This window comes from Microtus ochrogaster, unplaced genomic scaffold, assembly GCF_000317375.1.
Source record: "Microtus ochrogaster isolate Prairie Vole_2 unplaced genomic scaffold, MicOch1.0 UNK26, whole genome shotgun sequence".
NCBI classification, from domain to species: Eukaryota; Metazoa; Chordata; class Mammalia; order Rodentia; family Cricetidae; genus Microtus; species Microtus ochrogaster.
The window spans coordinates 3,906,301-3,932,906 of NW_004949124.1; the positions used below are offsets into that span (position 1 = coordinate 3,906,301).

At 48.4% G+C, this 26,606-nt stretch overlaps 1 protein-coding gene across 1 annotated transcript in view; it reads right to left on the reverse strand.

The window, feature by feature from the left end:
* The window catches only part of Togaram2 (TOG array regulator of axonemal microtubules 2), a 51,272-nt gene that overhangs the window by 2,444 nt on the left and 22,222 nt on the right, over window positions 1–26,606 (reverse strand). Inside the window, 9 exon segments of the mRNA XM_026789669.1 lie at window positions 2,909–2,995; window positions 10,918–11,134; window positions 11,871–12,063; window positions 13,592–13,686; window positions 14,636–14,753; window positions 18,608–18,766; window positions 20,654–20,889; window positions 22,082–22,187; window positions 23,125–23,278. Coding sequence (XP_026645470.1) covers window positions 2,909–2,995; window positions 10,918–11,134; window positions 11,871–12,063; window positions 13,592–13,686; window positions 14,636–14,753; window positions 18,608–18,766; window positions 20,654–20,889; window positions 22,082–22,187; window positions 23,125–23,278 — 1,365 coding nt within the window.

Sequence of the window (26,606 nt, forward strand, 5' to 3'; positions counted from 1 at the left end):
TTTCAGGCCAAAAAGATGAAAATGAGTCCATTGTTCAGAGGAGGAAGGCAAGACTCAGGCTAAGGACTTCTCTTCATGAAGACCTTGCTGAAGACAGAGGCTGCTTTGCCTTGACTCCAAAGCTTACACCCACACTGTCCTCCAAACTTCAAGGAGTCCTATGTCTCAGAGGCCAGTCTAGAGTTTTAAATGCCCAATTTGTCCTTCTCTCGCCAGCTTAACATCTCCCAAACCCATGGGTGGTGGTCCTTTGACTTCTGAGGCAGTGGAGAAACAGATAACCTGAATGTTCCCCTCAGGGAACCCAGATGACCTGAATGTACCCCCAGATCAGACTGACTCTCTCCACAGCATTTCCATGACTACCCCAAGGTTCCTGCGTCCCATGGGAAGGTCCCCTGGGAACACCAACAGTCGCAGTTCACTTAGGTGTCAATGTGGTGACTGGGTTTGCACGCTGAAGCCATGTAAGCATCACTGGGAAAGGCTCCAATACAGAGAGCCTTGGAGGGGTTCCCTGAAGAGGGGCACTGGCTGGAACAAACTAAATGCTGTGCTCTCTGGGTTTGGAGAAGGCTATGTTGGGGAAGCAGTCACCCAGAGGCAGAAGAGTGGTCAGGTAGCCCTGAGGAAGAGAGGCAGGGGAGGCAGGAGAGAAGTGGCTACATGTATTCAACAGCCAAAATGTTTCTGTCTCTGTGGGATCTCACCCACACAACCAAAGTGAGGCCATGAAAAATTTACTTGTGTACTCTGTCTTTGTGGTGACATTACTCTCACAAGGTCCCAAAAGTAGGTGGATGGTGAACACAGTCTGGGATGTGCATATAACAGTCTGTCTTTAAGAAGGGAGAAGCTAGTATTCATCACCAGGTGGAGGGTGAACACAGTCTGGGGTGTGTATATCGCCTTTCTTCCTTCAAAAGAAAATACTGGAGCTAAGAACATGGTAGTCAGTAAAGTGTTTGCTGAAAGCATAGGGGCCTGGGTTCATTTACGTACATTTTTTTAAAAAGCAAGATGATGACGTTTTTCTAAGCCAGGCAGCAATGGGGAAATAAAGACAAGAGAATCTCTGAGATGTCTGGTCTGCTAGTTTAGCCAAATTAATGAGCTCCAAGTTCACTGAGAGTTTCTGCTCAAAAAAGGGGGGGGGGAGGAGACTGGAAAGCTTGCTCAGCTTGCTGTTCTTATAGAGGACACAGGCTCAGTTCCCTAACCCCCACATGGCATATAGGTCAAACTCTGGCCTCCACATGTACACATGTGCACACCCACCCATGCAACACACACACATGCAAATTCTAATGCCTGTTACAACGTAGGTAAACCTTGAAGACATGATGTTGAGTGAAACAAGCCAGTCTCCAGAAGATAAACTATGTCTCAGTCCACTGACATCAAGTGCCAACCGCAGTAAGTCTCACAGAGACAGGAAGCAGAATGGTAGTTGCAAGGTACTGAGGGGAGCAGGGAGTTACTGTTTGACAGGGTGAGAGTTTTCAATTTCACAAGATGAAAAGAGGTGGCTGGTAGTGATGGTTGGCCAGCACTATGAAGCATTCAATACCAAAGAACCTCTTATGGAGATAGTGGTAAAGTTAAAATAATAAAAAGAGCCAGGAAGTGGTGGCACATGCCTTTAATCCCAGCACTTGGAGGCAGAAGCAGGCAGATCTCTGAGTTCGAGGCCAGCCTGGTCTACAAGAGCTAGTTCCAGGACAATTAGAGCTGTTACACAGAGAAACCCTATCTCTAAAAACCAAATAATAATAATAGATTTAGGGGAACAGAAAGGAAAATTAAAGAAATCCCAAGAACCATCCCTTACCTTGACTTTAACTCTAACCGAGCCCAGAAACAAGACACTGGACTCCGCCACGGCATCACTGGCCCTTCTATCAGACCCCTTTTGTGTCCTGCCACGTCTTGCCTCCAGACTCTCCTGGAGCCTGGTTCTCTAGGCAATGGTGGGCACTCACTCTCTTGACCTCCAAAGACTAAGAACAACAACCTGCCCACCTCAGCTGCCCAGCCCACACTCTCTTTCCTGCCCACATCTCAGCCTCTGAAGGCTCAGGATACTGCAGAGTGTGTCTGTCAACTTCCTGTTGCCTGCAAGCTAAGATGTAGCCAATACCATGTCTGCCTGCACACCACCATGACTGAACCTCTGAAACTGTAAGAGAGCCACCCCAATTAAATGTTTTCTTTATAAGAGTGACTGTGATCATGGTGTTACTTCATGGCAATAGAGAACCCTAACAAAGACAGACGGACACACAGACAGACAGGCAGATGAATAAATAAACAAACAGGTATGGTTAGTGTGGTGACTCGTGCTTCGTAACCCCATCACTGAAGAGTAAACTCCAGCCACCCTAACCTACTTAAGAAGTTCCAGGCCAGCCGGGTGATGGTGGCGCACGCCTTTAATCCCAGCACTCGGGAGGCAGAGGCAGGCAGATCTCTGTGAATTCGAGACCAGCCTGGTCTACAAAGGGAGTTCCAGGACAGGCTCCAAAGCTACAGAGAAACCCTGTCTCGAAAAACCAAAAAAAAAAAAAAAAGGTGGATACTAGTCAAGATAGCCAAGAAGTCCTTTGGCTCCTATATGTATGTCCACCTCCATCTCCACACAGACACACACACAATTTTCTAAAAAGGTATTCAGTGGGATACAGAAATCTCAGTCTGTAAAAAGAAAGAAATACATCCTTAGGAACTATTTGGTTGTATACATATTTGCCTCACTTTCACCAAAAACAAAGATTGCCTTCTGGTAATGTGGCGAGTGTCATAGAAAAAGCAGACTACGAAAATCCTTAAATGGTCTCTGAGATGAAAGACTACATTCCAGGAGAGAATAGTGATGAAGTCTGGGCTGGGTGGGATCATGGGTGCTCACCTGAGAGGCGTTCTGTGACCTCCAACACGGCAGGACCGCTCAGGAAACGCACACGACCTGCAAAGGCTTGTAGGAGGCAAAGGTGATCTGAAAGAGACGGAAATGCCGGTGATTGAGACGTTGCCAGTCATACCAACACACCAGGCATGCGCACATGTGATTGGAGACTGAGCTCAGGTGCCGGCCCTCACTTTTCACCTTATTGGAGGCAAGGTCTCTCACTCACTGCTGCGGCACATGAAGCTATCAAGCTCACCAGCTTCCAGGACCTGTGATAAGTCTGGCTGGGATAACAGACTTGTGCATCCAGCTTGATCTGGGGACTAAGTCAGGTGTATGACAAGTATTTACCCACTGAGCTGTCATCTCAACCTAGGGCCAGTTTGTAACAAAGCGAATGAACAGGGCATTATGGGAAGACTGAGAGGTCCAAAGCAGTGCGATTGGCTCCAGTCTTCCATTTCTCCCATAGGTCTGACACATAGTGTCTGTGATTTTCCAAATTGTCCTGCAGTGAGGTTTTGGACAAAATAAGGCAGATAAATGACTGGTAGGCAGAAGACAGACTCACAACTAGTGATGCTAGCAAGAGATGAAGGGGAGTGGACACAAGGATATTTGAGTGTTTCTAGAGCCTCAGAGTAAACTGAGGCACTAAGTGCTGGTCACATGAAGGTCATTAAAGGGCTGGGGACAGCATTCAGAACATACAATCTGGTCATTAGGATATTCCATGCCAGATCATCACTTAATCCCATAGTGTGCACTTCCTGGTGCCCTTTATGTAATGGATATGAAGCCTGGAACCAATAAAAAGGAGTCCCCCTACCCTCCAGGAAGTTTCTTAGATTTGAACATGAACCTCACCCAGGGAGGGAAAGTGTGCCCATGTAACAAGAGCCTGAGCAAGGGTTGATCAACACCCCTAGGTCTGGCCATGGAAGGCATGAGAGCAGAACCTTCTCCTGCTGTCCCCAACTGCCCCTGCCGTGAGTCTGGAAGCACTAGCGAGCCCGGTTTCCAGCATTCTCAGCTCCCAGGATTTTGCAACCACAGCAGTCATGGAATAACTTGATGGAAGGCAGGGCAGGTAGTGAAATCGCCCTTCTCAGGGCGGTGGCTAGGGGCTTGCCCACACCTGTCAGCAGGGCAGGGCAGGCACAGCCACCCAGCGAGTGCGTCCTGGTGTCTTTGTTGATTTTTTGCTTTCATAATTTTAAAAAAACAGAATAAGCAATTTACAAACAATGGAGCTTTATCTGGCTTGGGGTTTGGAGGGTGGAAATTCGAAGAGCATGTACTAGACCCTGGTGAAGACATGAGTTATGTATTAGTCCCTGGCAGAAGGCAGAAGTATACACCTGGGCGTGACGAAGACAGAAAGGAGTCCAGAGCCACCCTTTACATCAGGATCCCAACCTGTGATAGCCGAGCCTGCAACAATGCACCCATCTGCCCACAACCACAGAACCTCTGACCCAAAATGCTCTCAAAAGTCCTGTCACTCATCACTACTGCAGAGGGATTTCACTTTTAGTATGGTTGGCAGGGGACCTCAGAGCACAGCACCTGAGGTCAGGAGCCAAGATTTAATAAGTGCTTGATCCAATATGGCACAGCGAGAGCAAAGTGTTTCTCCTGTAGGGCTCAGTTCAGCTCCCGGCCCTTGGCACAGACCTCCAGAGCCCGAAAATTTTCAAGGGTCCTTGAAAATGAACTGTCAGCCAATCAACCAGGCAATGCTCCTACGGCAGCCAGCAAGCAGCAGGGGCTTCACAAATGCTTGCAGAGTACAGGTGTTTGGCAAATGCTGGCTGAGCGCGGCCGCCTGGTAAATGTGTGTGGAGTCATAGCACACAACAGAGCACAGGTTTTCCGGGTTGGTTTATGAATGTCAGAGCACTTGGCCTTGTCTTGTTCTGGTCAACTCTGTAAGACTGGCCTTCTTGGGTCACACTCGGATTTAGTGAGATAGGAATACAGATTCTGGGTGCAAATTGCCTGAGTTTAAATCCCACCTCCTTCATATCTCCCTGTGTAACACTATATGAGCCACTCGCTCCTTCCATGCCTCAGTTTACCCATCTGTGAAAAAGGAAAAATCCTAGTTTCTTTCTGAGTTGCTGTGAGGATAGATGAGTTGATTTAATATTTAGGATTAGACCCATATCATATACTTAGTAATGTATATACTGTTGTAATGAGTTTTATTATTGCCCTAAAATTCTCACAATGGAAAAAAAAATCAAAACAAGAGGCCAGAATCTTGAGCTGGCTTAGGTTACTCAGCAACAGAATGCTTGCCTAGCATGTGCAAAGGCCCTGAGTTCACTTCCAAGCACCATTTAAAAATAATAATAAAAGATGATGATGATAGAATCTAACATTGAAAGGCTAACGTCAATACTCCGTTAGCTTGGCCCATATTTCCAGAGGGTTCTTTCTGCCTCACAGGAAGGTCAAGACTCACTATGCAGCATAAAGAACCTAAGATGTCATGCAATAAGAAGAAAACAGGCCTGACCAGTCAGTCTGTCCTCCGGAGTCTCCCTTCTCTACAAAGAGACAGAGGAATCCCCAGGCACTAACAGAGTTGTTCCCCTTAGAGAAGCTGAAGCCACCAGGCCTTGTCACCCTCAGACACTTGAAAGCCACAGAACTCTATGTGTCATTTAAAAAAACTGCTGTTAACATTTGGCATCCTTTAGTTTTTTCTTTTTGAGTCTTACTTCGTAGCTCTCGTAGATCAGCCTGTTTCTGTCTCCCTCTTTCTGTGCACGTCTGTGCACGTCATTGTACTATCAGACATTTGAAGTTGCATCCTGTTTAACCAAATCAGAGCTTTTGCATATGATGACTTGAGTCACGGGCTTTCCTGGAGTGCATATACTTCTGCAGGTAAGTCAATCAGTTCCCCTTCTCCGAGTTTTTCCTGGGCGGCCACACCCAGTTTGGGCCACCGGGAGGACATAGAGTGTCTTACGCGACTGAACTGTGATGAGTGTCCCCAGATGATCATCAGGCCACTCACGCTTTGCCATGTTTTCCTTTAAAAGTTCTCTATAGTATGAGGTAGCTGGTTCAGTCAGGAAAGTACTTCCACACGAGCGTGTAAACCTGAGTTTTGTGTCCAGAAAAGACACGTACACACACACACACACACACATGCACACCTGGGATGACAGCTATTCCAGGTCACAGTGAGAGGTCCTACGACAAAAGCTGAGGTAGACAGTTCCCAAAGAAATACTTCCAGGGGTTGTTCCTGGCGTCCACACAGACAGACAGACGGACAGACAGATACAAACGCACACGCACGCATGTGCGCACACTTTTATGAGTTGATACTTGTCATAAATGGGTTATATTTCTTTCGGATGCTTTAGGTTTTTCCATTTCCCAATAATTAACAAGCATTTTTTTTTTATTTTTGGTTTATTTTTTTCTTTGAGACAAGGTTTCTTGTGTAGTCCTGGCTGTCCTGGAACTCACTCTATAGACCAGGCTGACCCTCAAAATCAGAGATCTGCCTGCCTCTGCCTCCCAAGTGCTAGGATTAAAGGCGTGGGCCACCACCACCTGGCCCAACAAGCATGATTTCTATAGAAAAGAATGAGTCTTTATGTTTAAGCAACGAGCAAAACTATAAAGTAGCATTGGAAACTGGATGCAATTCACTTGTTTTCTCTTTGAACTTTTAGACGGGGCTCAGATTGGCCCCAACTTATGTTAATCTTCCTGCCTCGGCCTCCCAAATTACAGGTATATACCATTAATATCTGTATTAAATGAAAGAGCCCACAGAGATGTGTATTCCCTTGTGGTTTCCCACTGGGAATACAATTTGAACAAATATGGGCTTTTTTTTTTGAGCATTTGGTGTGTTGAAGAGGTATCTTGACTCAGAGTCTAATCCTGTTGACAATATAATGTCACTCACATGATTTACAGACATTTAAAGTCAGAGAGCAAACAGCAAAGCTAGATCCACAGCCACCCCAACCCAAGCTTATCTGGCCTCTCCAGCCCTGGCCAGAGGCTGAGCTAAATTGAGAGCTCCTCTGACTGTGAGAAATGGGAACACCAAGGTCATCTGGGGAAAGCAGAGCTGTCTGCAGTCTGAGGTTTTCATCAGGCGGATATCTTCTCCAACGCAAGAGTAACAGAGCCCAACACGGCCAAGCAGTCTGCTCCTGCACATCCTTACTACTCAGAAAAACTCCCGAGAATTCAGGTCTCAGTGTCTAGTAGGAAAAACAGCACTGAGCCTCAAATTCAGAGAAACCCCAAAGCAGGAAGTGGGTGATGAATGGCAGAGGCCAGGGAGCAAGCTGCCCAGTCTCCTTCCTGTCCCCCCAAAGGGAACGCTGCAGAAAGCAGCACCTGTTATGTCAAGGGACATCCAAGTCACCAACCCTCAGGAGAACCAAGCCAGAAAACATGATTGGGGCTGACGAGACCATGCTCTCAATGAATTTCACCATCAAGCAGTGTCTTGAGACTCATCCTAGGAAAGCCAGCCTCCCCAATTAGCCGTGCCATCTGGACTTCATGCCAGGGGACAGAGCCGGACTTGACATTGTCGTTCTCGATCCTCCTGCCCTGCAATTAGCAGGAAATATGTTAATACGCTGTCGCTCTGGCCTTCCACATGTGAGTTCTGCCCAGCATTTGACAGCCCACCTCCAGCCTGGAGCCCAGCATCCCACTCCCCAGAGGGGGCAACTGAAGCAGACTGTGGAGAAAACACCTCTGTAAGAGAAACCCAAAGGCCCGTCAGAAATATCAGGTTTAGCGGAGTAGATTGGAAGACTATATTCATTTTCTATCCCCACTGCCTGGGCTCTGCAGCCACCACCGAGAGCTCTGGGCAGTGGGAAACTTGGTCACTCGTGTCTCTTCTGAGCTCCGTTCAGCTCATTCCAGACAGATGAAAGCCCTTCCGGGGACGACATGAATTCTGTCCTTGGTACTCCACGTCACTACCCTAAGCCCTTAAGCTTGCACTCCATCATCATAAACACCGTCAGAATCAGGGTTGCTGCCGGGACAGAGAAGGTGTGTGGCACAGCAAACCCTGCTGGCCCAGACAACTCGTTCGCCCACCCTACTCCAACACCAAACGCAGGACCAAGAGAGCATGCTGCTTCATCTCAAACCTCAGCACGGATGTAAGAAGTTAGAAGACAAACACCCTCACACCGGCCATCACTCTCTGTGCACCACAGTCTGCCTGGTGGGCCAAAAGGACTGTTTTCAGCTGTATCCAAAAGGACTTTGTCCCAACAGGGAGAATCACGTGGCTGAAACCCTGCTTGCCACATGCTGGTCCCCAGAGGTTTCTGTGTTGGGAGCATGGTCCCCAGCGTGGAAATGTTGAAAGGTGATGAGGTTTTCAGGAAGCAGATGTTGACAGAATGTAATGAGGTCATTAGGAGCCTTGCCCTTGGAGGGGGCTTAATAAAGGCCTTGAGAATGAGTTCCCACATACACTTTCTCTCCCTCCCTCCCCGTGTGTGTGTGTGTGTGTGTGTGTGTGTGTGTGTGTGTGTGGAGGGCAGAGGCAACCTCAGCTTTCAGTCTATGCCCGCCACTTTGAGACATTGGTTGAACCGCTGCATTCACCAGGCTAACTGAGCTTCCCGAGATTCTCCCATCTCTGCCTCCCATTTCTCCACAGGACACTAGGATTACAGAGGCGCTTAGGTTTCCATGACCCACTTGAAGTGGGTTCTGGGATCTGAAATTGTGGACTCACAGAAAATTCTCTACTTACTGAGCACATCCACCTTTTCCTGGTGTCTGTCTTCCTATCTCACCATATAATCTCTTTCACAGGAACTCCCGCCATTGTGAGACCATCAACCATTGTGACATCATCCACCATTGTGATGCTATCCACCACTGTGATGTCATCCACCATTGTGACGTCATCCAGCCAACATTATGACATCATTCACCATTGTGATGCATCCACCACTGTGACATCATCCGTCATTGTGATGTCATCCACCACTGTGACATCATCCATCATTGTGACACCATCCACCATTGTGACATCATCTACCATTGTGACATCATCCACCATTGTGACATCATCCACCATTGTGACACCATTCTCTGTGAGGTCTATCAAAGCTGATCAGAAACTAGCACCATGCTCTGGAACTTCCAGAACCATGAATTAAATATATACATATAAATATATATAAAGATTAAATTTCTTTACATATATATACATATGTACATATATATATGTATATATATATTTCCCAGGCTTGGTGTTTTTTGCTATAGGAGCAGAAAGCAGACTAATGTACAGGCCACTCCCAGGCCTATTGATTTCCAGGGTAGTCATCCTGAGTGGCTACAGCAGACCCTCAGGTAGAGCGTACCTGACTCTTGTAGCTGTGGGAAACACCAAATTCTGTTGTCCAAAGTGCTGGGCTCTTCTATGCTAGAGAAGGTTGGCCCAGTGGCAAAGAGCAGGCTGAAGTCCTTGGTGCAGGAAGAGTTAAGAGTCCACTCCTAAACATGAGCGTTCATCCTCCTCCAATACCTAACGCCCATTCTGCTTTGTGTAGGTTTCCCCCAATAAATCCAGAGCCTGGGATGATTTACCAAGAGCCTTGATTATTGGCAACAGCAATCTCACGCACCCAGAGCAGCTCAGGGAACAAGCTGTAATTTAGGGCTCGATTTGTATTGTTTGTGCCACAGCCACAAACTCAGCAAATCATAAATTCCCTCCAAGATGAAATGTGGAAATTGACAATATTTATGAACTCGGGAGACAGAGAAGGGCTTGCCCAAGCCTTTGATTTGTAACTGAAACTCCTCCTGGTGGTTCTAGCCAAGGACACAGCTTGCTGTCCCAGGCCCAGGAACTGGGCTCTGGCCAAGGCATGAGGGAAGGAAGAGAGGTGAGTCTGCCAGGAACATCCCACCCAAAACTTTCTGCGAATGCCAGAGCCAGGTGCCACCCTGTGCCCATCAGATCTCCAGCAAAGGCAATCTTCAGATACCAGTTCCTTCACACTAGCCCAGACATAAGCCCGCTCGGGTACGTCTTTCTCAGTGCACCTCAAGTTTTAAACTTGCCCTTCCCTCTAGGGAGCAATTAAATATCACCTTCCAGCCAGGAGGGGAAAGGCAGATGCATCGAAAAGGCTGCCTGGCAGTGTGGACCTGGGCTGTTAGACTGCAGGGTGCATGGGATCCGACACACTCTTGCTTCTCATGATGACCGACCACTGTGCCTTCCTTCTTTTCTCCATGTTCTGTTCCTCTCTGAGAGTTCATCGCCAACCGCTGCCTCTGCTAGACCTTGCCAGCTCCCCTCACTCACCCCTGTGCTGCCCTGTGTGGCCCTGAAAAGCCACTTTCCTCATGTGACTGACTATAGGGAGGCTACACCAAATCCTCTCTCGTTCCCGATCATGCAGGGCCTAGTAGACTACAGTGGTTTGAAGAAGAATGGCTCCAAAGGCTCATATATTTGAAGTTCTGGTCTTTAGGGAGTGGCGCTACTTGAGAGATTAGGAGGTGTAGCCTTGTTGGAGGAAGTGTGTGGCTGCGTGTGGGCTTTGGCGTTTCAAAAGTTCCGATCAGTCCCCAGTGTCTCTCTTCTGCTGCCCAAGGACCCAGGTGTAGAACCCTCAGCTACCTATCCAGCACCATGTTTGCTGTGTGTCCCCATGCTTCCCACCATGGTAATAATGGATTAAACCTCTGAAGCGGTAAGCCAGCCCCAAATAAATGCTTTGCTTTATGAGCTGCTGTGGTCTTGGTGACTCTTCGCAGCAACAGACCAGTGACTAAGACATAGACAGGATGTGGGAAAGCCTCCAGCCAGGACCTCGGGGACCCTACAGTGTTAACACCTGTTCTACACAGCGTCAGACAAGCCAACCAGAGCTGTTTACCACACAGTTGATCCCCAACACAAGAAGATGGGTGTGGTGCTGGTGCCTCCTGCAGCCCCACAGGGACTGCAGTGGAATGCTCACCCAGGCTGTCCATCATGGCATCCAGCACAGTGGAGGCAGCCGCAGAAATCCCAGAGTTCTTAGCGTTGAGGTTGTCTGTGACTGCAGTGATGACGGAGAGCAGCATGGGATGTATGCTGTCTTTCAGGAGCGGAACCATCTGTGCAAGGGACTCCAGGGCCCACTGGCCCACTTTCTTGTTGGGATCCTGAAGCCTTGGGGTAAAAGCATCAAAGACCTATTGAGGGGGGAAAAACAATCAAGAGTTTGTGGGAACTCAAGCTTGGCAGGAGTTAGCTGGGACCCCTTCTGTATCCCTGAAAGGGGTCCCCAGACCTGTACTAGAGCACTCCCAAGGAAGAAGAGCTCAGTTCCTCAAAGAGGGAACAGGCAAGAAGGTGGGACAGATTGTGCTAAGCATTCTCCACGTGTCAATCATCCAGAGCACTGGGGTAGACCCTCTTCGCTGTCTCACACTGAAGAACTTAGCCACCCGTGTTGCTGCTGTAATGCCCCTTTGCCATTAGCTGTGAAGGCCCATGGAGGTTAATGAGTCTCCAGATCACATAGCAAGGAGGAAACCTGACTCAGCCTGGGTTTCCACCTGCCTGTCAGCATTAACCAAGTGCATTCAGCCTGTTACCCAGCCTGTCCATCATTTCTGATCCAGCTGCTCTCCAGCCACGGGCTCTGATCCAGATATTATGCAGATAACTAACTGAAATGTAACCCAAGATCTTGACCACAGCGCCCTCTCTGGCAGAGGGGCTGAAGTCAAGCAGGAAATCTCCAAGCATTCTAAAGATGTGCTCAACATCCAGCCACAGCCAACTTGTCATTGGACATTACAAAGACCACAGGAAAAGTGAGTGCTTAGTAGGCTCCCCGCACATCCCCTCTAAACCAGTTCAGAGCTCTCCAGATTGAACCGGCACCCAAAGGGAGAGATCAGGGAGGATGGGGTGGGTGCTCACTTGGACGAGGTTGGCAGCAATGAGCTCTGGCTTGGTCTTGCAGTACTCAAGGAGCTTCCCAATGCCTTCCATCCGAGCCAGGAACTCCTTGGCCTCTAGCAGCCTGGTCAGCTCCCGTAGCTGCTCTGCCATCTCCACACCACCACGCATGGAGGAGCGTAGCCCCAACAGCCGTGGGCCATTGGGGCCAAGCCTAGGTGGAAGCAGGACCTGAGCCCTGGGAAGAGCCCAGGGGATGAACACAGCTCTCATCTCAAGCCACATCCCACCGCCAGGTAAGACAGAAACAGTGGTGTCTCTATAGCTTCATCCAAATCCTGCCTCTCCTCTGAATGCTGCTTGGGGACCCTGTACTTGGGGACTTTGGGCATCTCTTTTCCTCAAAGGGCAACAAGAAAAGCTCTCTCTTCCTGATTTTCAACTCTCCTTTCTGAGGACATGTAAAGAATTGGAGGTGGGGAAGATAAGTGGGCGTGTGCTGCGGAAAGACGACCGTTGCAAGCGTTGGGAAAGAGGGGATTCTGAGGATGGAACCCTGGGTCTCGTGCATGCCAGACAACTATTGTACCACAGAGAAGCACAGCCTGGCTCCCAGCCCGGCTACTGTATATTTAACCTAAGACTAAGGAAAGATTCAAGATTACCCCTGCTAGGTTCGCATTTCATGCCTCTGGTTAGCTAGGCTCTCATACTCCTCCAGGAACAGAGAGCATTTGGATCACATGTCCATCAGAACCTAGACTGTTCAGCCATCGTGAGAGAAGCTCCACATACGATTCCTACCTCCCACACTTAGTTCAAAACCAGGGTCTCTGAGCTCCTGCCCCGTACCCAGGTCCCGCCCATCATTTGTCCCATCATCTGCTCCTGTATCTCGCATTCTTGCCTACTGAAAACCAAGAGCTATGTTTGGGTCCTGAGAACACAGGGATGAGAAACACAGCCTTCGCCTTAAGTATCTCACCATGGATGGGATACAGAGATATGAAGAACAAGGACAGCTGCCTACTCTTTAGAGATGGGGGCACAGTGTCAGAGAATGTCAGGGGAAGGTAACAGGCAAGCTGCGTCTTGTAGATCAATAGGCAAGTTCTAGGTGCTTGGGATGAGCGAAAACAGACTGCAGCAGAGAAAGAAAATATGAGGGTGGGAAGGCTGGGGGCTGACTCAGTCTATGAAGGGAGAGGAGGAGAGTGCAGGACATCACTGAAGAGCTGGGCAGGACCTTCCCGGACATCCCGCCGTGGTCAGCTGGGATCCTCACAGGACCTGGCAGAAGGGTTCACACTTCAAGTAGAGAATTCCTGTCCCATTTTTAAATGTTCCCAGCACACATCCTCCAGCCCTCAAGCCAGATCTTCTTGTCTGCCTGTGTCCAGCTCTGCCTAAGGACTAGTCCTGGGCTGACCAATCTGGTTGCTAAAGGACATGTTGATCTAAGTGAACAAAGAGATGCTGAGCCTATACAGAGAGCCTGGCCAATACAGAAGAGCATTCCCTCAGTCGAGAATACCCAACTCAACATCTCTGGCAGATGCTGACAAGCTAGGATTTGGTATGTCTAAGATGTGGGAAAGGGAATGTATTCTACAAATCCATCATTATACATGCAAACCCAGCTAGGTTTCAGACATGTCCCAGACCACAATCAATCCCATGGGTCATAAAACACCCTTGGCAGCTTTGGCCATGGGGCCCCAGAGACACAAGAACAACCATACCCCTCCTGAGTAGGCAATCCGTTCTCACACACCACCAAACTCTTCAACACCTTACGGCCTTTGGCAGATGGAAGTTCATGATTGTCTTGTATTCCCTTGAGAAACAGACACAGAACATAAGCCAAATGGGGTAGTTTGACATTCCAGTATTGATGAAGTTAAAGAATAGTTATAGTTATAGTTATAGTTTTCCTTAGTTATGATAAAGATTGTAATTTTACTTGATAACTGTTTTGTTATATGTAATTTTGCTATGTTAAGTTAAAGCCTTCCCTTTTTTTTTGTTTAAACAGAAAAAGGGGAAATGATGGAGGAAGGTCATTGGTTAATTATAATAAAGAAACTGCTTGGCTGGCCCTCATAGGTTAAAACATAGGTAGGAGGAGAAAACAGAACAAAACGCTGGGAGGAAGAGGAAGTGAGCTCAGACTGACAGCTCTGCTCTCTGGAGCAGAGATGCCATGCTCCTGGCTCCTGGGCGGACGTGGGGATAGCTCTGCTCTCTGAGGCACACGCAATGAAGCTCCGACCCAGGATGGACGTAGGCTAGAATCTTCCCGGTAAGACCGGTGCTCACTAAGACCGGTGCTCACAGATTATTAGAGATGGGTTGATCGGGATATCAGAATTAGCCAGTAAGGGCTAGAGCTAAAGGGCCAAGCAATATTTAAATGAATACAGTTTCCGTGTAATTATTTCGGGTAAAGCTAGCCTTGCTGGCAGCGTGGTGCTTGGGACGCAGCCCCGCCGCTCTTATTACTACACAGTATAAAGCATAACAAGATGGAAAATCCTTCCACCTGGGAGCACCCCCAAGTCTGGAGCCCTGGAAGTAGCTGGGCAGAGACCAAAATCTCCACTCAAGACAAAAGGGAAGAGGGACCCAAGGATCTTGAGACGCATAGGGGCAGACCTGGGTATAGATACTGGGAGAGAAAGCACAAGCTTAACCCCGAGTGAGGATGAAATGGAAGATCCTGGAACCCCAACTCATTCCCCTGACCTACATGAGGGCTGTCAGCCACTTGAGCTCCACCAGCTTACCCGCTGTCTGATGGCCGCCATGACTTTCCGGAGGTCATGAGAAGGGAGAGACTGCTTCAGAAATGCATCGAACTTTGCATTTGCCATCAAGATCTTCACCATCTTCCGACCATAAAACCTGCGGCCGGGGAAAGAACAAATGAAGAAACAGCCATGGAGAAGCCCAATAAATTCTCTCTACAGCTTTACACAACTTTTCCAATTAGAACAGGAGAGGTTTGCTTCTTCTAATTAGGAAAACAATCCCTACCCAGTTAAAAATTAGATTCATAAAAGAATAAACACCATCCATAATGCCATTACCAAGAGGAAACCACTATTAAATTTTTATTTATTTTCTTAGTCTTTTTTTTCAAGGCATTTACATTTTAATAGATAGCATAATGCATGGGCAACTCACAAGCCTTTTTGCTTTCTTATTAATCATCTTTTCAGACTATGTAATATTCTTCATATACACCTTGTTTTCAAGATTTTCTAGAATTACGAGTATATGTATATGTCTAGGTGTATTGTACAGGTACCCACAGGGTCCAAAACAGGATGTCAGAGCTCCTGGAATTACAGGTGGTTATAAACTGTGTAATGTAGGTACAGGGAATCAAATCTGGGTTCTCTGGAAGACCTCACAGACATACCTAGCCACAACCTATCTGAGTCACAAGCCAGACAATATTGATGACTCTGGCAATGGACATTAAGAGCAGCCATACCCTTCCTCACTGGAAAAGTGGCCTTAACCACTAAGCCATCTCTCCAGCCCCATTATCTTTTTAACAGCTATCCATTATAGCTATTTATCCAATAGAGCCAATATTCATATAGTTATCCAATAGCAGAATACTTAATGTCCTTCTGCATGGCTATCAGAAGTGTTGGTAAGTATAGTGGCATTTCATCTGTATTTGCCTGAAGATCAGAAAAGTAAAACAGCCCCACTGGCAAGCCTTACAGCCATGACACACACCTTTAATGCCACTTGCCACACTAGCTTGCCATAGATACCAGGTGGTAGTGGTGAACACCCTTAATCCCAACCCTAGAGAGGATTATAAAATGGGAGGAGACAGCTCTCAGACACAGTCTTATTCTGAGATTTCTGGGGCCAGGGTCACCATTTTTGGGCTGAGGTTGAGGTAAAAGCCAGTGGCTGGCTGCTTTGCTTTTCTGGTCTTCAGGATGAACCCCAATATCTATCTCTGAGTATTTATTAACTGTTCCTCAGGTAAGTTTTTTCACCTGGTTTGGGGCACTAAAAAATCTGGGGAAGGGTATAGGAGGGAGCATCCTCTCTACCGGGTGAATTAGCGCTGGCTGGGTAAGAAAATCCTGGCTTGGGTTTGGGATTCAACAGAGGAGTGTGAGTTCACTCATAGGACAGGACTAGGAAAAAAAGGGGAGGGGCATTCTAAAGTCTACAACAGGGTCTGACACACAGCCGGATATGGTTGAAGACTATGAGGCTGAAAGAATGCAGAGAACAGGGTAAGCTGTGTTTAGGGCGATGTGAAGGGACTGGGCTTTGGTCAAGACGCCACAGGAAGCTGAGGAATGGCCATAATGTCATGTTAGTCAAAGCCTCTCCAGGCAATAAAGAATTTTATTGCCTATAACTCCAGCTTCAAGGGATTCAACATTCTTTTTTATCTCCATGGTCACCCCATCACACACACACGCACAATAAATCTTTTAACTTTAGGCAGGAAATGAGTGGCAACAGGGCAAGATTAGGAGCTTGGGGACCTGTTAAGAGGCCACTGTCAGAGACTAGGAAAGAGCGACAAAATGAGGATAAGATGGGGGCAGTCAAGTTCAAGACATGATAAAGGGGTTGAAACTGCAGGATTACAGAGCTGACTGGAGATGGAGCAGAAAGCACCTAGAATGATCATATCCACCCAACCTGAGACTCTGCTCATAAAACACACAGTCCTTGATTTTCCACTAAGGAAAACAGGAACAAGAAAATGCTAGCAGCTTCCCTGTGTTCGCTGCCACTGCCCCATGTGTGAAGGCTATCAGAGGAGCAAGGGTCACATCATTGTGGTCTTTTCCCTCCTCTGAGTGACACTCTTGCTTTGCAGGAAAATTTGGCATCATTCTTTCAACATGAAGTCTTGTTTCCCTGATGTCTCATGGCTGTCCTGATGCTCTATGTAACTTTGGTTTCAGTGCCAACTGACAGCATGGCCCCGCTAAGGAAAACAGGAACTAACTCAACATTCTCCAAAAAATACCAGAAGGGACTTATGGAAACAAATCCCACAATCAACAAGCAAGGGAAAGTTCCTAGCATCATTCCTACAGGCCAAACTCTAATCCCCAGTTTATGCAATGAAACTCTAAGAGGCAAGGAGAAACAGGAAGTCCAGTAACTCCAGAAACCCAGGTACTTTAAGGGAAAAAGAAATGCGGTTGGCTCCATTTGATGAGGGAATAGGAAGATATTAGGTCTTGATTTCCAACCCTCTTAACAATCACAGACAACCCCAAGCCTTCTCCTGCAATACACCTCATTTCAATAAATGGTGCCCCCATCGACCCCGACGTTCAGTGTAAAAACTAAAAGTTGCCCTTGACGTGTCTTTGAAACCCTCCCTGCCCATACCTGATGGTTCTGCCTTCAAAACAGACCTAATGCCCAACCCACCTCCTGGGCCCATCCTCCAGTACCTCCTGCCAGGATTCTGAACTAGCCATCTGTCTGCGGCCATGTGGAATACAAAGCCATTAGGAAGAAAAACCTCTGAAACAATGGTGAGGTGTCACCTTCTCCCATTAGAGCCATTAGAGGGCAAGGAGGGAGGGAGGAAAAAGTGGACACTGCCAGTCATTGGCCAGACCAGCACCTCAGGCATCGGGAAGGTCCTTGGAGGAGGCACTCTGGGTTACCCAGAATGACGCCTGGAGAGTGGGTGGCAGTGCTATACTGGGTTTATTCCAGAAGATTCCCACTCAGCAAACAAAGAAGCCACAGGCAACACCCTGCACAGTGGGGGGTTTAGGAGAAGGGTGAGTACTTCAGTTTCCCAGGGAACAGGGAGGTGTGGACAGTTTATGTGACCAACACACCACCTCAGCTCCACTGACTTGGGGGAATGCGACCTCTAGAGCAGAGCCTGGTGACCTAAGTCCCCTGATCATGCACCCCATCCTCTGAGATGAAGGCATTAGGCTTCACATCCAAACAGACATAGTGTCAACATCCAAGAAAGCCAGAGGGTGGGATCACTGCAGTCAATGACTCCCCAACTCTGCCTTTGGGAGACAATCAGCCCCCAAACTTTAAAACTCTCTAGAACTCTCCCATTACACAGCCTAAACCCCAGCTTTTGACCTTGGCCTCCAAGGTCCTTCATGATCTGGGTCTGTCTACCATGCTCTAGTGTCTCACTCAGACTGGCCATCATTTCCCTTGTCCAAGATGTTTCCCCGGGGTCTCTATTCTGCTTCCTTTGCCTGGAGTGCATGCTCAGAGCCTCGGAGAGTGGACTCCATCAACTTATCCCTGCACAGCTATCCCCAGCCTCAACCTCAAGTCTCTCCCCTGCTTCTCCACTCCATTGTGTTGGCTTTTTAAAAACTTTTGTGTCTTTTACCTCTAATCTAAAATGCTCAATATACAGGGATACATATATTGCTTGTTGTGTGTCTTCCTCAACAAGAAGGCAAGCTTCAACACAACAGAAGCTTAATTTTCCCTATTCATTTTCACATCCATACTCAGCAAAGCCCTCAATGAACACTCTTGCAAAAAAAAAAATGGCTGAACAGTCTGAGGTTAGCAATGGGGCACAAAGAATAGAGGAAATAGAAGGTAAGAAAGAGCAGTCACTGACCACTGCCTAGAGAGTGCAGCCTCCATCCACCTGATCATCCCTCTGCTAAACCCTGAGGACACTGAGCTATGGGGCCGGGACCCGACCAGTGGCTTGTTACCTTGGCCACAGCCAGTCCTGAGTCCTGTCCTACCTGGTGTCTTGGTTAGAATCCTGTGCCAGCCTCACCAGGTTATGCACCAGCATGTCTGTGTTGTCTCTGGAACCTGAGAGCAGCTTCTCCGCGCCGATCTGCTCCAGGACGGCAGAGAGATGCTTGGCGGTACATTTCCGGACTAAGGGGTTCCGATGGCTGAAAGGAAACACAACCGTGGCCAAGAGGTTGGTCACAGCCCCAGTTAACACATGCAGGTCTGTAATTGCAGACTGTAAACCTGTGTTCATGGCAGAAATGACTATAAACCTGTCCTGTGGTGACAGGGGTGGTCTTTGAGTGGTCAGCTCCCAGCGACAGGGCTAAAGTTGACCACAGCATCAATGGAAGTGAGAGGAGCAGCTGTACGGAGTCACATGACAGCAACACCATTTTCAGGGCATCCACGAGCCCAAGCATTTCTTCTGTCCCACACACGCGTGTTACCATTGTTCTTCCACCTAGTCCCACAGGCAGAATTAGATGCTCACCCTGAGTCGGCCCCTGCTTGGTCCCTGGTAAGTACAGCTGTGCTCTTGTATTCCCCCACCCCAGCCAACTCAGGCTGTCAGTTCCCTGGAATTGGGTACCCTGCCACCATCTTGGTTATATCTCCCAGACTCCTGCTGATGCTAAGCACTTGCATGATGCTTAGTGACAGTGGGATACACTTGGTCCTTTAACAGGTGCAACCCAACCTCTGGTGAGAGAAAGCCATCAAACTGTTGCCTCTTTCAAGTAAGGCTCGTGTGTCCACAGACTACCAGGCTGTACCTCCATGCTCCGCACAGAAGCGCACAGTGCCCCACTGCTGTGGACATAAAGGGGAACATCCGGGTTCTCCCTACTCAGTGTGACCCATGAGTCTATACCTTGGCATCACATAAGCAAGGTCCCCAGGAGACTTAAACATATAAGGCCTGTTCTGGCATCTTGAGGACAGTCTACCCTGGTACAGTGATCAATAGTCACACCCCCTATGTCAGGCACCAGACCGGGCTCACCTTACCCACCGTCTCCCAACAACCCCAAGTTACCAATGTCATCATACTGTGGCAAGGGAAGTTGAGGCAAAGCGGAAAATCTAGAAAAGGCACCATTCCTTCAAGTTCATTCAGCCACAGCCAGTATTCGGTAACGCTGGGGAAAGCGGGCTCTATCCTGCATGCTTATCGTGAAGCTATTCATTGATTCCTCACAACCACTTCCGGGGAGAGATACCAATATTCTCTTCATCAGCTGAGGAAGCAAAGGCCCAGAGAGGTGATGTGGCGATGTAAGGAGCGAATCTAAGCAGTTTGGCCCAGGAGCGGGCATTGCTTTGCAGCAGTTGCTGACTGGTACAACAGCCAGGGTGTGCTGGCAGGTGCAGCAGGCCCTGGGTAGGCTGAGAAGCTCCTGTCTCCACATGATGATTGACTTATAGGAGCAGGGAGGTGTTTTGCCCTCTGGGAGGAAGGGCTTGGGAAATGCCTTTTGATTTGGTTTAGACTTGGGGGGGTAAATCTGGCTCTAACAGTAGACCATTCCCTCCCTCCTGAGAGAGGCCAGTTTTGGCCCTGGCTCTTCTTGTTTGTCCATGTTTCAGCAGAAAGAAACACTGCTCCACTGAGAAGGACAGGAGCCCCCCGGGGAACCGCTGAGGTTGCTTCTACAGCTCTGTCTCCCAAGCGTTGCCATGACCACCAAGCAGAACAACATCACCCTTGTCCTTCCACCCACACTTAACCGCTCTCCCCAGCTAGCCTATGATAGGTAGCAGGAGCCCACAGAATACAGGGTTTTGCTCCCTCTACTAAATGTGTGAGGTGCTTTCTGTGAAGCCTTAACGTGGATGCCTTAGCATGCTGACCCCGGCAACCCAAGAGAACCTCTACAAACACAGTTTCTGCTTCCTCTTTCCCCGTCCCTTCCTCCCATTCTTCTTTGCTCACTCCATTTGCCTAGGCCTCTACCCTGACACACACAAACACACACACACACACACACACACAGAGAGAGAGAGAGAGAGAGAGAGAGAGAGAGAGAGAGAGAGAGAATACATACTAGACACCCGCAGATGTGAGAGCCACCAGTGCACGGGCAGGGGTCACATTTTCCACCATGGCGCCCAAAGCCCGGTTGGCTGCCCGCTGGATGAACTCGCTGGTGTTTCCCATCTTCTGCAGAAGGCACCGGGCAATCTCCTCAGCCTCCTGGTCCATGCTCTTCTTCAAAGACCGGAAGAGGTCTCCCAGGGTGCTGATGGCCAGGCGAGATACCTTGGAGCGGAGGTTGGTGACCTTGGAAGAGGGAGAAGGGACCTCCAAGACAACTGTACCTTCCCAAGGGCTTTGAGCACAGTATGTGGCCTCTCTGCTGCCTCCTCACTTAGGCCAAGGCCCTGTCATCGTTTGTCACAGTAGAAGAGGAAACCTTTCAGTATCTTTGGGCAGAAAGGTCTCTTTTGTTATGATAATAATATCTCCATTTTATCATCATCCCAACCAGTATTTCCATTTTCAACATTATCTGAAATTTGTACATTTGCTTTAAGTTTGAAAAATTCCCTCTAAAAAAAAAAAAGAAAAAAAAAAGAAAAATTCCCTCTAGGTCCATATTGTGAACACTTGCTCCCCAGTTGTTAGGGCTATCTTAGGACGATGGGACTTTCAGGAGGTGGAGCCTAGGGTCACTAGGGACAGTCCTTTGACTGTTCTAGCCCGCCCCTATTTCCACTAGGCTTTCTGTTAGCTGTCCCTGCCCTAGTGTGAACAAGCTGTGCTATCCACTTCCTGCCATGATGGGCTAAAATCCCCCTGAAACCAGGAGCCAAAATCTTTCCTCCCTTAGGTGGCTCCTCTCAAGTGGTTGTCACAGTGTCAAAAGAAGAAGGCTAGCAGCACATTTACAGAAATGACCTTTGCCCTTCACACTCACTCTGCAGAGGAAAAAAAAAACAACCCTCAATCACATGATGCAGTGCAGCCAAATGTCAACACAGCGTCCTCTGTATTCATAACTGTCCCACCCTTGCTAGAGCAGTTGGTTCCCAAGGATATAGCTCTACAGAGATAGAGCTCATGTTACTGGCTCTCAGGGCAGGACCTCGGCTGAGATTCAGGCCTTGGGAAACGCTACAGCAGCCCTGAGGGTGAGGATAAACCCAGAGTAAACACTCCATCCCTCTTTAGACATTGCAAGTACAGAAGACGATGGACAGAGACAAATGGGAACACAGGACTCCAAACGCTTCAGCTTCCAAAGATTACACGATTGCAGATAAAGAAAACCTGGGTCTCAGGGCTGGTATCTGAGGGCTGGGTAGGGACCTCCTCCCTCTGTGGCTGGAGGCTGATGGATAAGCAGAGGTAACCATACTCCAGAGAGCCATTGCCTCTCATGGCTGGGCTGTGGCTCACCTGAACCATTGTACCGGGAAGGGGGTGTGACTAGGGGACGTGGCAAAGAACAGAAACTATGGGGAGACCTCACCTCCGCCGTCACTGCCAAGGACACATCGTGCAGCCGGGTACCGAGGACCTCCGAGTGACAAGCTGCCAGGCGCTGGATGCTCGCCAGGCCCTTCTCCTTCATTTGCCTGAGAAGCAAGGCCAGGCCTGTCACAGGAGGGGAGGAGGGAGGAGTCCTGCTTTTCTGTAGACCGCCCCCAGCAGGGTGTGATTTCACGGCCTCAGAAGCAGGGTTTCTAAGGGTGACAACACCCAGGTTTGGAAGCCCAGAAGGTCAATACAAGCTGGTTTATGGGCTCTAGGCTGGCCCTCTGGCCACCCAGGACCTGCTAGGGTCTTTGACATAAGACAGACAATGCCAGGAAGTTGCTTAAAGTGAGGCCTGCAGATTGGAAGGCTCCTGCAAGTGTCCTGGGCCACTGCTTCCCTAGTGACTAAGAGCACAATCTCATTTGCATAGTGGGAGGACACTCATATTAAACTTGATTCAGATGGGGACATATCTTTATTAGGACGATGCTGTCCTAGCATGTGCAAGGCCAAACACCACATAGACTGCACACAGTGGCACATGCCTGTCACCCCTACACTCAGAAGGCAGAGGCAGAAGGATCAGAAGTTCAAGGGTATTCTCAGAGAGTTCAAAGACCATCTGGGATACATGAGACCCTGTTTTAAAACATAAATTAATAAACTTGATGTAGAGGAATAAAGTTGTGACTTTTCTTGGTCCCTTTGTTCTGTAGTCAAAGTCCTACTGGTCATGCGTGGCTCTCGCATGTCACAGAACAATACACGGGCTCATTTGGAAGGGCCCAGGGCATGTACAAGAAGTTAGCGACATCACACATATGAACTACATGTGTGCATACACACACCTGCACATCTGCATACACGTGCGCGCGCGCGCGCGCACACACAAACACACACACACACACTTCTTCCATAGCAGCAGACCCTAGGGGTAAAGGAAGAGTGAAGTTGGGGGCCAGGAGCTCTTCTGTAGCCCTCCTAAATAACCCCCCAGTCCAAGCCACAGGTCATACAATATGGGAACCTCCTCACCAGTCACTGCTGTTGAGGCTCTGGAGGGCATCTGTCAGCCCCAGCTCTGGGTTCGAGAAGGGTCTTAACTCCCTGAAGGCTTGAAGGTCCACCTCCTCCTCCTCTTCCTCCCATTCAGGAGAGCCCAGGGTAAGCACGGCAGGTAGCGAGTTAGCTGCATTGGAGGAAGAGAGACAGCAAGCTTCACCCGGGAGGATGGAGAAGATGGAGGAGAGAGAGAGAGACTCCTAATTCTCAGACACTAAGCCTGACATTCAGTGCAGCCCCACACACAGAGAGGGAAGAGCCTGGAGGTGGCGAAGTCATCATCTGTGCCTCACTTGCCCTAACTTTCCACCTACTGCTCACATCAATGCCGACTGCATTACCTTAGGGACACACTGGCCGCTGGGCGTCATGTGAAGGCCTCTGAGCCTGTGCCTCTCCTCCAGCTCCTCCCAACCTTGGCTGGGATATGGCACAATAAACTGTTGAAAGGCTCCCTGCCCACTTGATAGCAATTTAAGCTCACGCTCATCCCTGAACGGCTATTCCGTTCCTCCAAGCATCCCTCCTCTCGTGAGAGCGCCTGAGCATGGAAGTACTCCCGCAGACTGCTGAAGGAAGGCAGGGGGCAGTGAAAAGATGAGGAGAGATTGTCACCTGCAGGGTCAGGATGTGGTCACACTTTCAAAGGCTGAGAGAAAACGGGAACAAAAATGGCTGGCGTGTAGGATGCTTGCCTAGTATTTGTGGGGCTCTTGGCCCAGTCAACACATGCATACACAGAGAGAGACAGACAGACAGAGACCAGAACATGTCTTCTTTCTTATGAATAGATGCTAGAATCACACAAAATTCTAGAAGAACAGGGAGAAATTTCAGAGACACAACACAGCCCTCAGCTCCTCCATCACCCAGCTGACATTGAGTGCTCTCCACCATGTCTCCCGCCTTGGATAGTTCTGCTGCAAGGGTTATCTGGTTCCCCTCCCACAGAATGACTTTCACTATAGTACACTCAGAGATCCTGGATCTGGGTGCATTGGTGAGTATCTGTGTGTGTGCACATGAGCATGTGTGTATGTAAGAGTGTGTATGTGAGTGAGCGTGTGTGTGTGTGTGTGTGTGTGTGTGTGTGTGTGTGTGTGTTTTACTGGAGATTGAACTTACAACCCTCCAACACGCCAGTCAAGAACTATAACACTGAGCTATATCACCAGTCCCCTCTTTACTTTTTTTTTTGTTTTTTTTTTGTTTGTTTGTTTGTTTGGGGTTTTTTTGTTTTTTGTTTTTCAAGACAGGGTTTCTCTGTGGCTTTGGAGCCTGTCCTGGAAATAGCTCTTGTAGACCAGGCTGGCCTCGAACTCACAGAGATCCGCCTGCCTCTGCCTCCCAAGTGCTGGGATTAAAGGCATGTGCCATCACCACCCGGTCCCTCTTTACTTTTTATCTCTAGACAAGGTCTCATTAAATCACCCAGGCTGGCCTTGAACTCATTCTGCAGCCCAGCCTGGCCTTGCATTCAATCTTCTTACCTCAGCCTTCAGGGTGTCTGTTGATATAGTCCTGCACCACCAATAGTACTAATAACCAGCCTTCCACTACCCGCCCAGCCTCCACACCATCCTCCAGCATCATTTACGCCCACCTAGATTTTAAGCACATACTTGCACATAGAAACACATTCAGACCCACAAGGTCCTGCAGGGGTCACTTCAGCTTCTAGCCTATAGGGTTTGTCTTGATTTTGTCTTAGGATGCCCCTCTCCTACCAGCTTCTCTACAATACTCTTGAGTATGCCTTCCCACTAGTGCCCAGGAATTTCCATTCTCCGTGTCCACGCGCACACATATGCACACACGCAGAGACAAGGAGATACACACACACACACACAGAGAGAGACAGAGAGAGAGAGAGAGAGAGAATTGAAGAAATGCAGGCGAGCTGATCTCCAGGCACCTGGTCTCCTGAGAAAGGCTGGAATCTCAAGAAGTTTATTACAGCTGTGAAGACAACCAAGTTTCCAGTCCTGAGATTCCATCATTTTCAGACCAGCCAAAAACAAGGCACGGCTGTAACTGAGAAAGCAGCTGAAGTGACCCCCCATGGCTGTCAGGGAGGGAGAGTAAGAGGATTCAGACTCAGCTTCCAGGGAGGTCAAAGACGTTGCCGGTTCCTAATCATCCGCTCACAAGCCTGAGTAGCTTCAATAACGAGACAGTAGCAGGCCCTACTGGACCAAGACTCAGCAGCCCAAGGCTCGGGCTGGTGGCCCACCATCGCTGTGGGTGGCTTCGGGCTCTCCAGTCTGCTTATCTACAAAGTGAGTGGGGTGGATTCATTCTCTCTCACACACAACCCAGGCCACGGGGCGCACAGGATGGTGACTCCTCACCAGTCGGCTGTTGAGGAGGACATCTGCTAACCCCTCTCCCTCATGAGAGACAGACAGACAGCACAAAGACAGACAGACAGACAGCACAGAGATAGAGACAGAAAGATAAAGCTGGGCCTTGCTCATTTAATCAAGTGCCGTACCACTAAGCTAAAACCTGACTAGCCAAGGCCATCTCCTAATCACCTATAATTTTAATCTCTTTTGAACTCTCCTTCGAATCAAGCCTCTTTCTCGATCCTAAAGGAATTTACTTTAAAGGAAATTTTAGGTCACAGTCATAGCAGGTAAACTAGTACTGCTTGTGACAGACCATGATTTTTTTTTCTTTTTTTTTTTTCTTCAGACCATGATTTTTTTATACTAAAACTGGAATAATCTTTAAAGGTGCAACTATGAAATTTCAGCTTCTGGAGCTTCTGAACCTCATTGTGGATCTCTTTGTTAAACAAAAGCCAAACAAAAACAAAGGCCAGCACAGTATACACACCTGTGACCCTAGCACCTGAGAGAGCAGGGTACAAAGGTCAAAGGTCAAATAGCAAGACCCATCACACCTTGATAACAATAAGATGATAGAAACTAAAAAGGAGACCCAACGTAAGGCTTTCTGTTTGACACAATTGAAAAGATACAGAGAAGGAGAAGAGAAGTCAAAAATATTTATAATACCAAAGCTCTGCCATCATTACATGACAGAAAACGGCAATCTGAATCAGAATTATTCATTTCAACCTTTACTTTAAAAAAAAAAAAAGCAAGGCTCCTTTGAAAGTGGGACACAGCTCCCCTGGTTCATTGGCACCTTCCCTGAGGGGTCCTTGCAACATCTACAGATTCCTTGGTCCTATCCAGCCCCATAAAGTCCCAACTGTATGAAGTCACAGGCAGGCTTCCAAGATCTTCCCTGAGAAGTTGTTGCTTGCCAGCATCTTTGGTTCTCATATAGTGATGACTTCTCTAAGACTCACGGTAGGCTGGCAGAACTGCCTAGTCATCTTCATGCTAGATGAGCCATCATGGGCCCCCTAGCCTGGCCCATGGATAATTATGGGCCCCAGACACTGTCTCTCTTAGTAAGATGAACACAACAAAGGTAGGCAA